Source organism: Oenanthe melanoleuca, chromosome 1 (assembly GCF_029582105.1).
Source record: "Oenanthe melanoleuca isolate GR-GAL-2019-014 chromosome 1, OMel1.0, whole genome shotgun sequence".
NCBI lineage: Eukaryota > Metazoa > Chordata > Aves > Passeriformes > Muscicapidae > Oenanthe > Oenanthe melanoleuca.
In genome coordinates this window covers 52,659,498-52,678,062 of record NC_079333.1, presented here as the reverse complement: position 1 = coordinate 52,678,062, position 18,565 = coordinate 52,659,498, and the positions used below count along the sequence as shown (strand labels likewise).

Genomic DNA, 18,565 nt, shown 5'->3' with positions numbered 1-18,565 from the left:
ATTCTTCTACAGTAGAAAGGAATGAGCACTGAGGGCAGGATTTTGTACACAGTAATTTTATTTTGTGTGTATGCTATCTCTAAAGCCATGAACTGAAGTGCCATGAGTTTTAAAATCAATACCCTTTAAAGAACATTGGCATCCTATATGATGCTTCCTGAATTTTAGTGTTAGTGTTCTACTATATGAACTTCTAAATCTTTGTTTTGCAAAATTACTTCTAAAATTAAGTCAAACATTCTCAAAAAGGTTTTCTTTACCCTTTTAAATATTTGCAGGTAAAGTGTTGCAAGTGGAAGATGACCTGGTGATTTCTTTCCAGTTGTTGCTGTGTGTCTTAGATTATTTTATCAAATTGTCACCTCCTGCTATGCTCAAGGAACCATACAGTAAGAATTTTTTGTTTTTTTCCATTGAAGTAGAAAGTAAATTTATTAAATTTCTATTAGCCATGCTACCATTCATAGTTAACATAATAAAACTTCTTGAGTCTTATTGAGTCTTATTTTTCTGTTTTAGTTAAATTTACATGATAATGAACTTGAATTAAATTTCCTGAATGTGGCAGTATGTTTAATATAATTTTTCCTATGTCCTCTCCCCTTTCTAGTTGTTTAGGAACTTGTTAAAACAGCAAGTTTAATTTGGTAAAATAATTCTGGTTCTGGGTAGATTATAGCTGAGAACTATTATTTAACTCTTATTTTATTGATATACAGTATAACAGGATGATATATAGTGTAACAGTATGATAACAGAAGAAATGTACAAGATACTGGACTGTACAGATATTTAAAACAAATATACAGTGGAAAGCAGCTCAAAAGAGTAGAGGTGAAATGTAGACAGCTTTGCTTTTGTTACAGCCTGTTTGCTATTGCAAGTGTCACTATTTTAAGTAAAAATATAATGGGTCTTCTCTTTAAAAATTTCTGTTCATCAGTGAGTTTTTATCCATTAGCTTTTTATACCTAAAACTTGGAAAACCTCACTAGAAAGATAGAGAAAGTAAATATTTATTGCAACTTTCAAACATAGAATTCTATTTGAGTTAACTATTTTTTTCAGCAAGCTATGGTATTAATGTACTGAAATATTTGAGGCCATAGGATGTGACTCACACTTTTTGTACTAATTAGTTTACCCTCTAATGGGTTAAGATGCAACCCTAGTATATTTAGCCTAAATCTATTTGCTTTATTTCTTTCTTTGGCAACTAAACATCCACCTAGGTTGTAATGTCATAGAATAGATAAGGTATTTACTACTGTGTTCTTTAAATTCTGTTTTGGAGGATATTTATCTGATCTAGTGAATATTTGTTGCAGGTAAGAACAAATAACCTTGCTCTTATTCTAATGTGAATAAAAGGGGAAAGGATGGACTTAGGACAAGCAAATCTTGCTTTCCCCCAGTACTATTTTGAGTTTAAATTTGTCCTTCCTAGTAGGATAGACATATATGTTGCTGCTTATTTCAGGTGTTATAAAGCAGATCCTTTTCAAAAACTGAATTGAAACTACCTGGTTTTGAATTCCATGTTCACACTGATTTATTTTTTTCTTAGTGAAACCATGCAGAATAGGGGCTCATTTTTAGGAACAGTTTGGTTCTGTGCATCATATCTTGAAAAAAAATTCTGCTACTTGAGACTAAATTGCAGATGTGAGTGTGACTGTCTTAAGTGCAAAGCACTGGATTTCTGATGTGAAGCTGAAGCTGTGTATGAACTGTCAAACAGCTCTGCATTCTTTGAGAGAATAACACAATGCATTGTTCAAACCCTCGTGACCAAGAGGCTTCATGCTGTGATAAATGATGTCAAGCTTTATGATATGACTAAGGCTGAGGGAATTAAGATGCACCCACCTCTGCAGTGTAGTTTGCCAGAGTTTCTCAGAGCAGTTGTCAAATGAAAATGAAATTACAGGTGAGAAAAGCATGCTGATTGTGCTGTCAGATTTAAATCAACAATATTTAATCATATTAATGTATGTTATTAATATAATTCACATATTTCAGACATTTAAGTCATCTATTTTGAGTTTAACAAGATGAAATGTTTTTACCTTGCTCTTTTAAGGTTTTTTGATACTTTGTTTTAGGTGGACTTATTTGTTTCTGTTTGTGTGTCTGGGGATATTTGGGGAAAGGAGGAATTCCCTCCAAGACCATATTCCAGGTTCCCACCATCACTTAAGTCCTGCGTTGATTTATTGTCCTTCAGGTTCTTGTTTTATACTTCTTTAAAAATAGAAAAGTTACTCATCTGTGAAAAGGCTTTCCTAGCTTTGCAAAACAGATTCTCAGTTAAAGCTACTTGCAGGAAGTGTTGTTACATTTACATTTTGTGTAGAGTAGCTTCTTAAAAACAGAATGTCCAAATACTGATGCAGGAATTTAAAAATTAACTTCCCTTTCATATAGGTTTTCTGTAATGAAGGTTTCTTACCTAGCTGAACGAATGAAAAAAAAATATATTTAAGGGGAAGACCTGAAAAAGTATATAAGAAGTAGAATCTTCTAGGTTTAATAACTTAAATTTCTTCTTTCTTAAGATGTCCCTAACCTTGTGATGGTTCTGAATCTTTCCAGAGTCTTCTGTGTCTGCAGTGACTGTAAATGGTTCAGCTCGCACTCCAAGAAGAGGTCAGAGCAGGAGTTCACGTACTGCAAAGCAGCTTGATACTGACACAAAAATTATCGAAATCCTTTGTAAAGAGCATGATTGTAATTTAGATGAGGTAATGCCTGCACTTTAAAGTCTGATAGATCTTGCTGCTAGACTCCATCTGGAATATGTATTTATTTAAATGGTCTTTTTAAAAAATGTCGTTGTTTCTGCCAGGTTATTTTGTCAAGTAGTTACCTTCAGTAGTGAAGGTATTTTACCATTCTATAGTTTTTCTAGTCAGTAGTTTAAAAAACAGACAAAACCCACTCAAAACAAGCCCTTTGATATGGGTGATAATTTTGCCAGGGTAACTGAATTGTGAAGAATACAATATGAAGTTACAGGCTGATTGTAGCATGTAGCATATGGAGATAGTTTCACAGCTGCATCCCATGATGAGAAAATGTATGCAAAAAGCACATTGGTTCTGTGGGAGATCTTCAAAGACCCCATTCACCTTTTCCTCTGCTGTTAAATCTATTTCTGTGTAAAAAGGACTGATTTTTGAATATCCAGATGGATGATGGAAGCAGAAATGTGAGAGGGCTTGCAAGAGTGCAGTTCTTTTCCAGTTCCATCACTTAGTATTCCAGCAAAAGATTGTATTTGCATGCTTACATATCACTATGTTTTGGATGTATAACAAGTTTTGTTCTTGCTTTACTGAAAACAAACCACAGTGCACTACAGAAATATCCCAGTTTCTTGATTTAAAGATGTGAAAGCAATGTATGCATGGCTGACTCTCTACCTTGCTAATGTTACATTTTTTTCCTTTTTTTTTAGGTCAAAAATGTGTATTTCACAAGCTTCATTCCTTTCTTGAATTCTGCTGGTATTGTAGCTTCAAATGGGCTACCAGAGGTAAGTGAAGGAATTTAAGATATTTTGGTGAGCAGACCCTGGCTGGGTGCCAGGCACCCACCAAAGTCACTCTTTTAACTCCTCTCTGCAGCAAAATGGGGAGAGAAAATATAACAAAAGGTTCATGAGTTTAGAAAAGGGTGGGAGAGATGTTGCTCACCAAATACCATCACTGGCAAAACAGACTCAGCTTAGAGTGTTAGTTGAATTTATTGCCCACAAAAACAGAGCAGGACAATAAGAAGTAAAATAAATGTTAAAAACACCTTCCCCCCCATCCCTGCACCTGGAGCATCCCCTGCCCCTCCTTCCCCACTGACCTTGGTGACTGCAGAGATGCTCCTTTCACATACTTTACATTTCTTTTCTCAGACAGCAGTTGTAATAACTTTTTCTCTTCTTAAATATGAGGCATTACTATAATTCCTGGTTGGCCCAGCCTTGACCAATAGAAAGGGTCAGTCCTGAAGCCATTAGGATTGGCTCTGCTGGACATGGGCAAAGCTTCTAGTAGCTTCTTGCAGAAGCCACCCCTGTAACCCCCCTAGCTACCAAAGCCTTCCCATGCAAACCCAATACAGACAGTTCAACAACTGTGTTGTACTTCATGCCAAATTGCCTAAGATGCCCTTTACCCATTGGTGGAGTTTTAATAGGTTCTTCTGAAATCATCTAGCAAAATGAACTGTTTTTTAGGAATGTGGGTTAGCAGGGATTCCAGTATTCATAAAGTATATCTATCTTATACAGTTGAATTTAATAAATTAATCTCCTGAGGCTAAGCCAGGCTTTGCTCAGAGCAAAAAGCTTTTGCTCCAAGCAAAAATTCAGTGTTGCATATCCATGACCTTGGTAAGGCCATTCATCTAAAATATAACTATTACAATGTTAGGTCTCTGAAGTCACTCTATAAATGCTTAAAGTCTTAAATTACACAACTTAATTTAAATATAAATGAGACATGTTATTGTAGTGTTGTTGGAAAGATATCAAGAAGATTAGTCTCAGTTTCACAACTTGGCAGAGTTTGGACTGCTGTGTCTGTGCAGAATTACTTTCATCTTGCTGAGCTGCTGCCTGGATGCAGCAGACTCTGCCTCTATGCAATTGCATCCAGAGTGCATTTTAATAGGCAGCTTCTTGCAGTGTGTTTACATTCATCATTCTTAAAAGTGTAAGTTTAGCTGTGTGTCACCAATAGATGTGGTAACCTGAAAATAAGCAGCTCTGATGCTGATCAGAGCAATGAGTCTGCAGGGTTCAACCAAGTTTATCTTCTGTTCAGTGTCATAGTGTATTGGGTGGGGAACAAAGTAGAGGACTCACTGAAGATCTTAATCTCTTCCTAAATTAATTTCAGGGTATCAGTAACCTGTTTAGACTTTTTAATTTGTGTGTATGTATAGTTGGGAAACCCTAAATGAACTTCCAGGGAAAGGCATTATACAGCTTATTCTCAAATCAGAGGGTTTTCATCCAAGGCTGCTCAACTTAAGCAAAATATCAAAATTATTAGCATAAGACTTGCTGGTGAAAATTTTACAAAATGAAGGATTAGAAGAAAAGTGCAGTCACATGATCTTTGCTTCTTAACCTTGAATGCCAGAGCAGAAAGTTAGAGCTGTATTTCAGAGGTAGTTGGTTCATACATATCATCAACTAACCAATAATCATGGATGACATCATCAGTATAATAGCTAGGAATGTGGTACATTTAAATTGATTTTCATAAAAAACCACTGAGCTTTTGAAGAACTTTAATATTCCTTCCAAATCAAGAAAAGCTTTTGAGGCTTGATGTTGGTATTTTGTTTGTCTTTCCCATGTGTTTACTAGTCAGGCTTTATGCACTGATGAATAGATTGATGCAGAACTCTTATTTTTGACTGAAGGTTTCTTCCAAGTTGACCCAGTACAGCCATCTTGTCTAAGAGTTGCTGGGTTTTTTTAGAAATTTATGAAATACTGAAATGTTTTAGATGAAAAGAATGCATGAGCCATTAAGAAGATAATGAAAAAACAAAATGTAAGTCTCTACGTTTTTAAATAAAAAGAATAGCGATAATGAGAATTGAAATATAATCTTTGGCTTGATAGACCTAATCTGAAGGTTTTAATTGTGAGATCAGTTTAGAGCAAATCCATTTGGCAAAGGTAAAGAAGAGGGTAAGGAGCAAAGCTCTGTAGGAGGTATTTGCAGCTTTCTCTCTTGAGCCTGAGAGGGGACTAATTTGGGTTCATATGCATTGGTGCCTGTTTTTCTAACAGGAATTTGCCAGAGCACAGCATTGTTTAATAAGTTTAAGGGCTCAGGGAGCAGATAATTGAGGTGGCTGCCTACTTTAGGAGCACAGCAGCAGATTTGGAGGGCCAGATAAAAAAATTGCAGACTTCCTGTTAATGTTAGTCACTCAAAGTAAATATAAAAAGAAGTAATTAAAAAAATATTTAAAAAATCCAATAAACTATTCCATGCAAAGTGAAGTAATATCAATCTGGGATTTAGTCAATTAAGAAACTTTTAACAGTTACTAAAAAATCTACAGTGTGGCTATGAAATAGCAAGTCTATTTTTGTAGCAATAGGCATATCTCTTAAGAGCTATTCCAGCACAAATATATTAATATAAAAAGAGGAAACTCCTACTGAGAAAAAGAAGGTGTGAGTTTAGGCCTTGTTGTCCAAACTAGCAAAGACTGATTGACTGACTGAAAGCCAATTGCTCAGCAGTTCAGCTTCTAAGAACAAGCATTTTACATTTCCTGCCCTTGGAGACATCCCCTTTTCTGGAAGGTAAGATTTAAAAATGTGGAAATGTTAGTTTGGTTTGTAGGTCTATTTGCTAATCTAGCTATTTTTACAGTGCCAGGGCCTACATTTCATCAAAAAGTTCTTAGGATCTTGGATTGTTTTCTCTTATAAACAGTGATTTTCCTGTGGGTATGCTTCAGCTGTTGTATAAGAAGTAACTTTGTGAGCTCCAAGGTCATTCTTTTAGCATTTCAGCATTGTAATCATGAAGTAGGAATAACTTATGTTATTCACTAGATTGTCAAACTTGTTCCTGTAAAATAAACTTGGGTTTTTTCCAATGTCTTTTTGAGGTTGAAGTTATCTTGAAACAGTATGATGAGCTCTATCTCAAAAGCAAAGATATAGATGCGAGACTATTTCTGAATCACGACGAGACTCTGCAGCCTGATGTCATAGCGTGGTAATATTTCCATTTACTGCTTTCATTCCCTAACACAGGATGTGAACTTGTGTTGCTCTCTGCCCCCTTGTGTTATAAATGGAGATCTCTCTATCCTGTTGACCTAGCTTTGTAGTTCAGCTAAGGTATTTCTGGCATCACCAGCCTTGCTTTATGTCATCACTGAAATAATTAGGGAACATATGACTGACTGCCTAAAATGAGTTGGAGGCTGTGCTCTAGCTCTTACTCTGTGCAAGGCCTTGTCATCCAGGGAAATCTGAGGAATCAGGAGGAGCAGGCATGTCATGCTAGCTGATTGGATGTGCTAGAGATGGTGTTATGGCTCTGAGCCAGCTGGCGCTGAATGGTTTGAGTGGTGGATGCCTCATCCCTGGAAACTCTCTAGGTTAGGCTGGTAAGGGCTCTGAGGACCCCCATTTAGATGAAGATGTCTCTGGTTGTTGAAGGTGGATGGAACTGGATGGCCTTCAAAGGTCCCTTCCACCCCAAACCATTCTATGATTGTTTATTTTTTCTTTCAGTCACTTACATGCTAGAAATTTCTGACAATTCAACATCTCTGTAATTTAATGTGAACTTACCATGTGAATCTGAATTTATCTATGCCATGAAAATACACTAATTTAAAACTGGATTAAAATGCAACATACCATCTCTACATGTGAATTAAGCTGTTTGTAAATAGAATTCTAAAAAATAAAAAAAGCTGTGAAGGAAACCTTAGAGTGTGTCTAGTCCAGCATCCTGCTCAAAGCAGATCTACTTGGGAGTTTAAACAACTGGAGTAATTGGACATCTAGATATTCTAAAAATCTGTTACACATTTTTTTTCTTCAGATTAATAAGTCTTTATAGAAAACACTGTCTTTTGAATTGTATTAGTCTTTCATAAGTTTGTTTTCCATTTCTGTAGCTCACAGTTGGAGAGGACACCACTGAAAAACAATCCTGATGAGGAAATCACTATTCCACAGACTCCTGTTCGGTATGAGTTCTCTTGAATATATTCTTTTTTTTTAATATCATAGCTAGAAATATTCATCTTTAAAGTAGTCTTTTTTTAATTTCCAAGGAATTGTGGCCTTAATTTTGTTGTTTTTTCTTGTAAACTATACTGTAGTTCTGATCACCAATACTTTTTATTTGTAGTAGATATAAAGCCCTCTAACAGTGGGAAAGATGCTTCCTTAAAGTTCTTGACATTAAGAAAGTCCATGAGTATGAAGTTTCTGCATTGCTAAAAATTTGAAATGTTCTAAACCAACTTTGATCTTGAGAGAAAGTCTAGTGATATTTAGATTCTCTCCATCCACACTTGGGCTTTGCTTTGATTTTTCCAAAACCGATTTAAGGCAATTCTTGTGAAGGCCTATTCACCAGCCCTGATTCTGAGCTGTAGTAAATGTTTTTCATGAAGCCACGGAAGTGTCAGTAGATGGCAGCAAAGGTTTGATCACTAGCTTAGAGTGGAAAGTGTATCATTTTCTCTCCCTGATTAAACAGAACCCTGTATAGTATATACTGAAAACACCATGCTTAGTCCTTTGAATTACCTTACAGTGTCCTATTTCTGAACCTAGATTCTTAGAATCTGATTTAAATCCCCTGAAACTGGAGAGAATTTAATAATTTTTATCAGTGGATTTGTATCTGGTCATTTATGTAGAAATTAGTATATAAAAAGGGTGTAAGTACTAGTCATGAGGATAATAAGAATGCATTGTATGTTTTCATTTTGTTTTTCCAGTGTCCTCATGCTTTTCCTTGTCATTTAGGAGAGTTGTGGCAGAAGTGATTTTTACTAATACCTTGTAAAAAGTAGATTAAAGAAAAATGCATCTTACTGCTATAGTTGCAATGATTGAACACATTTTTGTTGGGTTTGCACTTATTTGACTGGTGATATGAGCCAAATTTGGGTTAAATGATACAGAAATTTAAAACAGCCCAAATGTAGTGGGTCTAGGGCTGGCCAAACTACAGTGCACCCACTAGAATTATTTTCTAATTTTCTGCTGCAAGATAAGGATTAGGAGGAGAGCAAAGCAGGCTTAAAACTTTAAAGGGTCTAAGAAAACTTTATTAACAGAACTAAAAAAAAAAAAATCAGAATAAACCTTCAGAACACTTCTGCTCCTCCCAACCCTTCTTTCCTTTCCCACTAACAACATAAAGAGGCAAAACCTGGAACTTTCAGTGAGCTTACCACCTCTAAAATAGTCTTTTTTTTGGTTCACTTAGTGAAAAGAGTCTCTCTTGCCATGCCATGGAGGCTTTTCCACAAGAAACAGTTCTCTCATGGTTTTAATTTTCACAAATAGCAGCCACACAGAAAATCTGCAATCGTGAAGTCCCTCCCACGGTTTGGTAGTTTTCCCACAACTACTATCATGAGTCATTTCAGCTTATTGGGGTACAATTTTAAGGATGAGCTGTTCTAGTATAGAAACAAAAAGTTCTCTTCTTTTGTCTCTGGGAACAGAGGTTTTCTTCTTTCATCCTGGCACGAGATTTTTCATCAATTTCATCTCTCTCTGTTCAAGCTTCTCACTGGAGCATGGCTACTTCAACATTTGCTTGCTTCAACACAGGTGCCTCTGTTCATTGCTGTGGCTAGAGCACTACATCCCCCAATGCATTCCATGAGTTACAGGGGGGTAAAAAAAAAAAATCTAATGCATCAATTATATCTTCACCATAGCCTTACAAGAGAATTTCAGCCCAAGACTAAGGCTTCTTCTCATTCTCCTCCCATCTGGGATTTGACTCCTTCATTGACCTCGGTGTCTCCATGTTGTTTTCTTTGTGTCTTCACCCTTCCCTTTCTCGCTCACTTGAGAGAGGATTGATGTCTGCAAGTTTCTTCTGTGTATTCTCGTCTGGGCCTGTGGATGGCCGTGTCATCTCTGCCAGGTGTGGCTGCTCTTGCTGCACAGCTGTTTTCTGGCCCCTGCCATGTTCAATTCCAGCCTCTGGAATTGATTTTTCTGCATTGCCAGCAGGATGGCTCAAGGCTGGAAGCGAGAGAGTTTTTCCTGGGGCTTGTTCATATTTAAATGTGATTTCACAGAGGTGTATTCAGCTCTCTTAAATGGTTTAACAGGGTGTCGGTATCCAAAACTAGCCAGCCGGTTGGTTCTGTCAGTTCCAAAGGAACCTGCCAAGATCCTTACAGGGAATCACTTCTGTAACTCATGGATTTTTTTTTCTGTAACTAAAGCCTAAACTAAACACACAAAATTCTACTTAAAACCAAGAACCACAATGAAAAATTCAGGAAGTAACAATACCAGAGAAGAATCAAACTATTTCTTAGGTATTAAGACATTCTTTATTCTTTTGGTTATTAAAATTATCACAATCCACATGTATTGTTAGAATTCATAGTAGTTAGTGCAGTGCAATAGATTTTCCCAAGTAGCTTGTTTGATAACTGGAGTGAGAACTGAAATCATAATTCTTTTTTGTGTGGATTTGCTGTTCAGTTTCTGGCAACTGTCAAGCCAACCTTAATGCTTATTATGCACTTTATTGTGTTTTTCCAGAGCGGCAATGAATAACATTCAGCAGTTGATCATGATTTTAAACTCAGCAACTGATAAACCATCAGATACTCTCATCATGTACTTCAATGTAAGTGACTACAAAGAAGATTTGTGTAGGATTCTTGGAATTATCACTCAAGCAATATATACACCTGTAGATTTGATGCAAATGTTTTTGAAAAAGTGCATTTTAATTGAGTTGGTTTAAATGTAATGAGTCATTTTAGAAAGTACTTCTCTAACTGTTGTGTACTGGAACCTTTTAAGTGCTTAAGTACTTTAGTTACTGAGCTACATATTAAAATTCTTTTATGTATGTATTGAATGGAAAGAAAAGGAGTGTAAAAGGGAAACAAAAAAGAGAAAAAGATGTACAGCGCTCTTTTAAATACTCCATTTTTATTTATGCTGATGACCTTATTGAGAAGTATTAACAAAGGGAAGCAGGACTTCTAATCATTTAAATTATTGAAATGTTTTTGAAATATTTCTTTGCCTTTCCTTCCGCGAATTTGCTTCCTGTACTTTTTTTAGAATTGCACAGTGAACCCTAAGGATAGTATCCTGAAAAGAGTGGAAAGTTTTGACCACATCTTCAAAAAGAAATTTGCTGAAGCAGTTGGACAGGGATGGGCTGAAATTGGCTCACAGGTAAGTATTTGGGTTGAATATCACTCGCTTGAGCTCTGTTAGTTAGCACTAGCTGGTGTGAGACCTGACTTACTGACTGTCCTGTCCTGGTTTGAAGGACAGGTATCTGCCAATACAGGCAGGAGCTCCTCTTTGAAATGGAGAATGTAAACCGCCTCCCTCCAAATTATTATAATTTTGAAATTAAGGGGGTCTCAGGCAAAGATATGGGAATTAGGAATAACAGGTCTTTACTAGGAAAATTAAAATAGAAATACAGTATTATAAAGAACAATCCCAAAACACTGGCAGAGTCAGAATACAACCTGACACCCTGTCAGTCAGGGTTTTCGTAGCAGTCCCATTAAATGGTGGCTACAGTCCTCCTGCAGTGGCAGATGTGGTTCAGCTGAAGCAATGCTCTTGTAGAAGGTGCAGTTTTCCTCTGAAGGTCCAGAGATGATGTGGAAAGGTCCAGCTTTCTTCTGGAATCCAGTGCAAAAACAGATAACTTGGTGTCCAAAATCTCAGTTTTTATCTGGGTAGGAAAGGCTTGGCTCCTCCCCCTGGCTGGAGCATCTCCCAGTGGGATGATGTAATTTTATCAGTCATACAGTGGGACTGAATGGCCCAGCAGCAGATGATATCTTCCTGGAGGGAGGATGGGGTTGTGGAAAATATGAAGATGATTGCCCTGCCTGGTTTTAAAGATGCCCCATTAGCAGACAGTATGTGCCACGGAGATAAGGAATCACTACCCCACCTGGCTTCAACAGATGTGGTAGAATACACATTTCTAGCCACATCAACCCAACACAGTCCTCATTCAGTGTAGATCAGTAAAGGTAAAAAGTAACAGCATGCTTTTCAAATTGAGGAAGCACTGTAAAGATAGTATTTAAGAAATTCCTCTTAATATGTAAGGAGCAATAGGAATTGGGTGGAAATATGTTGGAAGTACTTTACTGAAGAATGGAAAATTTTTTTTGGGCAAAACACTTTAGGTGAAACATATATTTACATTCATTAGGCTAACTTGGCCTAAAACTGCCAAAGGTGACTCACTTCCTTATAAAGTCAGGAGAGCAGCTGTGCTTTCAACAAGGATTTTGGAAAATAAATCCAACCAAGTTTGTACTCGACAGTCTCCTTCCTGTCTGTCAGCCCTGCTTTTTATCCTGTTAGCTGTGAATCAGTGCGAGCACAATTCATGTTGTTGCACTTGGTTAAATCTTCACGTGGTTGGGGCAGTCACACACCTTTGTAGCCCTTGAGGCCTCTCCAGTGTTACTGACCAGTGGAACTGGGGACAGTAACTTGTTTATAGTGGCTCTGTCAAAAACTGGGATGTTCTGCATTATTAAAACACTGTTGTATTCTGTCAAAACATCTTGTAATATTCCTGAATTTCTCATTCTAACAGAGGTACAAGCTTGGAGTGCGTCTCTATTACAGAGTAATGGAGTCCATGCTGAAGTCGGTAAGTTTAATATTCCTATTTTAGTACTGGCAGTACCTCTAGAAATACTAAGCATATTTACAAGTTTCATCTCATTTATTTCAGGAGGAAGAGCGCCTTTCAGTGCAGAATTTCAGGTACTTGTCCCTAACTTACTTTTGAAGTCTGCTATTTGAAGTCTTGGGTCAAGTACTAATAACTTCATTTCTCTTCAGCAAACTTCTGAATGATAACATCTTCCACACAAGTCTTCTGGCATGTGCTGTTGAGGTTGTCGTGGCTACATATGGCAGTAAGTTAAATCTGAAGTCCTTAATTGCATTTTACTTATTGATAATTATTACATCTATTCTAATATAGAGTAAATAGCAAAAAAAAAGGCCCAAAATGCAAAAAGCAACTCACTGAAATGTCTGAGCTAGCAATGATTCAATAAATACCAAAAGGAAAAAACATCAAAGGTGGAAGAATGTAGAATATGTGATAATTTTAATCTGTTTTCCCTTCAGGAAATACTTCACAAAGTGACAGCACTGGTGCTGAAACAGACTTGTCTTTCCCATGGATTCTCAATGTATTTGATTTAAAAGCTTTTGACTTCTACAAGGTGATCGAAAGCTTTATTAGAGCAGAGCCCAGCCTAACACGGGAAATGATAAAGCATCTGGAACACTGTGAACATCGAATTATGGAGTCTCTTGCTTGGCAATCTGTAAGTAACACTTTAAAGTAGAATTTGCCCTTGTATAGTGTGCTTACCTAGAAAAAAAGAAGTGACACTCAACTTTGTGGAATAAGTTGTGATCTTGCTGAGATTTGATTGTAGAAAAATAAATTAAAAGAGCAAAACAGGATTAGTTATGGCATGTCTTCTGGCTTTAGAAAAAGGAGCATATCAGAGGAAGAAGTCAACATAGGTCTGCTGATTTACATGATTATAAGACAGCATCATCTTACTAGTCTTGAACAAATCATAAGGGTAATACCCTTAACTGTGTTTTGGTACCAAAATCAGCAATAAATTACATGCTTTTATTTGAAAGTTAATTTTTATCCAGTTGCTATTCCTACTTGGCAATAGGGCCTAAGTTCTGGGCATCTGATATGTTTGCTAATAGTACTTAAAATAATGTTTTGTATTGTCCTTTGCATTTCAGTTACTTTAGTATTTTTGGATGCCATTAAAATAAAATGCTGGAAGGCTGAATTGTTTTTTTTAGGCTGTATTTCAGTAAATCAAACATTTTTTTCTTTTCATTGTTTGTTACTTATAAACCAGGAATGGCTATTTATGCCATAAAGCAGGAGACTATAGAGGCTGGTAATTTTGACCAGAGAGACATAAAGCAACCATTTTAGAACTGATCCCTTATCTTTTAGTTCTGGAGAGGATGGGGTATTTTAAGAGGCAGAGAGGCAGACACTATTTTAGGAAATTTGCAATTATTCAAAAGGTATTTGGGAATTGTAACCTTAAGAGGACCAAAGGTAGAGGTGCAGAGCTACCTGTGTTTTACTCTCTACAAGCAAGAAGTGGCTCCTGCTACCTTCTCCAAACCAGCTTGAAGCAATCTTACTGATCCAGCAGTATACTATATCCATCAGTTTCTACCCAAAAACTCAAACAAGGTATGCAGGATAATCTAATTTAGACTGGACTTTCTGGAAATAATCTGGACTTTCAGACTGGAAAATCCAGAGGGTTGTGTTTTCAAAAATGATGGGCGTTGCAGGCTTTTGTGAAACAAACGATAATGTCAGCGAGCACAGGATTACTTTTTTTTTTTTTTTTGAGTGCTTTAATGTTTTGAGTTTCTAGAGGGACATGTTTGGTACTATTTTGGGGTGGCTGATTTGAGTGTTATGGAATAGTTCAGTTGGAAGGAGCCTACAAAGATCACCTCGTGCCCTAGGAGGATGTGGAGTGGAGCCCAGTGGGGGGGATGTAGAGATATGTGCATGAGGTATCCAGGGGCCCTGCTGTTTCACCAACCTCCATATCACCAGGTCTGGGTCTTCCCACACTCCTGACAGTGAGTGTCTCCTGTTTTTGGAGGCTTGGCCCCAGAGGGCACAGCAGGTTTCCCTTAAAAGCTGAGGGCTGCTGTGACAACCAGGACAGGCACCCCAAGATTCCATTGCCTGCTGTGGCTGTCCATGAGGGGAGGAAGGGCTGTGAGCTGTACATGGCAGAGTGCTCAGGGGAGGAGGAGTAGTGAAACATTATCTGTGCCAGACTGTCTTGCTGACTCTTTGGGTCACTGCAGCAAAGGACTTGAAGCCTCACACAGACATGTAAAGACCTCAGTCCTCTAGTGCAGAAAATCTACCCCTTCCTCACATCTGAATATTGGCTGGTTTTGTCTGAAAAGTTTAGCTTATTAGAAAAAGGAGAAAATACTGGCATGGCTGACTCAGGAAGCTGTTGAGGTATCCCAGAAAGGCTTAGCTGGTGAACAAAATAATGGTTTACTCTGTTCTTCTTCTGGGTATTGCCTCCATGCAATGATGTACAAGGTTTGCAAGTGTCTGCTTAATTAGCAATTCCCTCAAGAATAGGCAGGCAATTAGAGAATTGTATTTCATACTAGTAAATACCTCTGAACCTCCAAATACTTGATAAAGGAGTAGAGAAAAGCCAGATGCCTTCTTACTCCTAAAGAATGTCTCACCATAAGTGATTTCTTTGGGTTAATTGTAAACAGTACAAGAAAGATGGAATCTTGAGAAACTTCAAGTGTCCTCATACGATTAGAGTGGGGTTTTTTGTTGTTGTTGTTTTTTTGTTTGTTTGTTTGTTTGTTTCTGTTGCTGTTGTTTCTTTCCCCCTAAAAATGTTAAAATGAAGAAGAAAAGCATGGAATGAGTACAGCTTATGCAAAAAAAACCCAAAAACATCTAGCTTAGTAAATAAGAATATAAACTTCCAAAAACATTTATTTACAAGTATTTCCTTAATACAACTTTGATTTCCCCACTTACTTACTATGTGTTTTTCTTTAGTTCTTGTATCCTCCACACTCCCAGGCTGTTACAATGCTTGTGTGCTTCAGTTGTTGCTCACTCTCCTGTCTGCTTTAAAAAGCAGGACTTCAATGAGAGATTTAAAAGGATTGAGCAATTTAATACCAAATAGCTTGAATTTATTGCAGTTTTACTTGTCACAGAGCTTTTGTGAGGAGAAATGCCTTGTGTAATTTCTCTAAGAAAAAGTCTCAAATGCATCTGACCTTTACCTGACTTGGGAAGCTGCATCAAGTGAATGTTTTTTACTGTTTTCTGAAGATAATATACTACTCCTTAGCTCCTCATTGTGAATATGTTTATTGCTTTTGCATAGTTAGCTGATTTAGTCATCTGTGCTTTAGGAAGGAAATGAAACTTTTCTAGGTCATCCTTTCTTTTAACAAAAAAAAAAAAAAAAAAAAAAAAGCATAGCTAGACAAAATAAAGGGTGGAAACTAGTTTAAGGTTCTTCTCAATAATTCTTGATTTTTAAAAAGGGGCAAGTACATACTGACTAAATCATGTGAAAAGTACTTCCTTTTTCTTAAATCCTTATCAAACCCTGAAAGGAGAAGTCCCTTATAACCACTCAGATATTTACCAGTGAGGTTATCATGCTTCCAGATGAAGATTGTGTGGAGATCAGCTTAGAATATGTTATAATAATAATGTTAATATAATAATAATGCTGAATAATTTTTATTTGCAAAATAGAAATACACTGTACAATATTCTTTCTTTACTATGAATTTGTGCTTACAGTATTTTGAGCACTATTTTGATTTCATAACTTTAAAGGGAACTGAAATTACTTTAGACTCAAGGATGCTGAATAGCCTTTGCTTCATTTTTATCATACTTATAGAAATATGATTTAAACTCTTCCATAGTTAAAATCTGTTTCCTATGAAAGGGATAGCTTGTTACCTGCCAGTCTGGGAGTTCATGTTCAGCCTTTTCCATAATTCTCTCAAAATTTGACCTGCCTTGTGGCCACCCAAAAAAGTAATTGTTTTGAATATCTCAAATGAATATTATGTGAACAAATTCCAGAATATCTGAATTTCCCTTAGAGAAAGCCCTGTCAGCTGCCATGTCACATCTTTGACTGAAGTATTGTTGCTCTTTGCTGCAGTTTGTTAGGAATAAACAGGGAAGAACAGGTTTTCAGGCAAGCAAATCAAACACAAATCCATCTGTCAGTTTTCAATCTGTTTTGAGTGAAATACTATCTGTGGGGTGTTTTTGCTGTGTCATTCAAGGAAGTAAATGCCTGTGGAGTATCTTTGTTGTATCTGAAAAGCAATCCAGCTGTATTTCCCTGCCTCTCAGCTTCCATTCTGCTCACAAGCTCTGTCTGAATGGGGAGGTACAAGCAATGTACTGTGTTTTTCATGCTGCTGCTTAGAGAATGTGTTCTTTGCAAATGCACTTTCACATGTCCAGTGTTGGGGTAGTGAAGGGGTCTTGTTCTTTTGCACTGGAGTTGCAGGCCAACTGCAGCCTTGTCTGAAGGTAAGCAAGTTAGAGACAGAAGCACTCCACACTTTCCTGGTTAGCTCTACAGACCATAGTGTTCTGTTAACTTGTTGGCTTGTCCATGTGGGCACTAGGAGTATTCCAAGGGGTATTTCTCTTAGGACTGGAGTTTTAAAAGGTTATGTGGTAGCTCTTGCTGTTAACAGGGATGAGGGTCAGCTGCATCACCACCTGCAACCCTCCAAAAGCTCAGAAAAGAATGTGATGGTTCATTGTGGCAGGCTAGAGGGAATTCATTCACAGCCTGCTTTGGTCTGGTAACGTCAGCTGTGGTTTTCATGTTTGTCTTTGTGTGAATAACAAACAGATGTGAAATTAAAGCAGTGCATTGCACTGCAGCTGTTGACACTGCAGCCTTATTTGGCTGTATTTCTCTTTGATATGTGGTGTCCTAATTAGTGTTTTTATTTTTCTAAGGAAGGAGGAACACCAGTATTGATATATGTTGTGATTTGGAGTTGTAGTATGTTTTGGAGTTTTAATGGCCGATGCAAGATAAAGACGGCTTCATGAAGTTACTTCTCTTAATGCTTAAAGTATGAGTAGAAGTAGACAAGTGTGCTTTGCTTTATTTATAACTTCTTTCATGTAGCATTGCCTAAACTGTGCTCCATAATGTTTCTCCTTTTTAAGCTTCTTTTTTGTGGTTTCTATTGTCAATTCCACATTTGCCGTGAAACCTACAGTATTGTTTTATCACGCAGCATTGATTTAACATAACTCAATGTTTGCAATAAGTATTTGTCAACTAACTGTGTAGTCAGTGTTTATACTTAAAAACCTCATCCCACACCAAAGACTTCTGTTGGATTTAAATTATGCAGCTCAATGTAGCAGAAGTGCCTTCGTGCTCAAAACCATGTGTTCCCAAAGAATATATTATTGCATTAATATGACAAACTCACTGAGCTGGAATAACAGCAGACCTACTTTGATCATTCATTAAGGAAAAAAAATTAAATAATATGTTTAAGATTTGTGTAAAAAGCATTAGACAAATCCAGGTCAGGGTAAACCTGCTAGCAGTTACAGGTCTGCAAGTGCTTCTTCCTACTTTGGTATAGTACAGGCTTAGCTATGCAGCCTCCTAGTCTTTGATTGTACAATATTTGTTTTTACTTTGTACACAGTTATTGTGGAGCTCACTGTTCTCAAGTGCTTAGTGCCTTTCTTTGGAGGTACAATTTCAAATTAGGTTTCTGTGCTAATTGTAAGGAGGAGTTGAGCATCTAGCAAGGAGAGTTAATATATTTTCTTGTGGTTTGTATCCTTCTCAGTAGGGATTTCTGTTAGGTGTGTCTGAAGTCCTACAGCTCCTCTGGAAGTAGGTTAACAGCATATGAAACATATGAAAAATCCTCTTTGGTTTTGACATTTTGAGTGATTCCTTTTCAATGGAAGAATTAGGAATGGTCGTATTGTTTTGTTAACATTTGATATGTTACGTTACTGGATAAGTGATTTACTGTTGTATTAAAATAATGAATCCAAAATCTTTTTGATAGGAAGCCAAGTAAGACCAGGCAGCTGGGTGTTTGGGGCTGAGTTTGTACTACTGGCCTCAAAGGGACAATAGTTTGGGCTTAAGTATTGCCCCACAGTCATCAGGGGTATCCTTGATAATGTGTTCC

General features: G+C 37.0%; 1 protein-coding gene across 1 annotated transcript in view; it reads left to right on the top strand.

Annotated features, from left to right (window-relative positions):
- Positions 1-18,565, top strand: part of RB1 (RB transcriptional corepressor 1) — a 69,438-nt gene that overhangs the window by 15,370 nt on the left and 35,503 nt on the right. Inside the window, exons 7-17 of the mRNA XM_056498722.1 lie at positions 279-389; positions 2,596-2,744; positions 3,461-3,538; positions 6,643-6,752; positions 7,669-7,740; positions 10,301-10,388; positions 10,835-10,951; positions 12,354-12,410; positions 12,495-12,526; positions 12,605-12,681; positions 12,899-13,101. Coding sequence (XP_056354697.1) covers positions 279-389; positions 2,596-2,744; positions 3,461-3,538; positions 6,643-6,752; positions 7,669-7,740; positions 10,301-10,388; positions 10,835-10,951; positions 12,354-12,410; positions 12,495-12,526; positions 12,605-12,681; positions 12,899-13,101 — 1,094 coding nt within the window. The remainder of the gene's footprint in view (positions 1-278; positions 390-2,595; positions 2,745-3,460; positions 3,539-6,642; positions 6,753-7,668; positions 7,741-10,300; positions 10,389-10,834; positions 10,952-12,353; positions 12,411-12,494; positions 12,527-12,604; positions 12,682-12,898; positions 13,102-18,565) is intronic.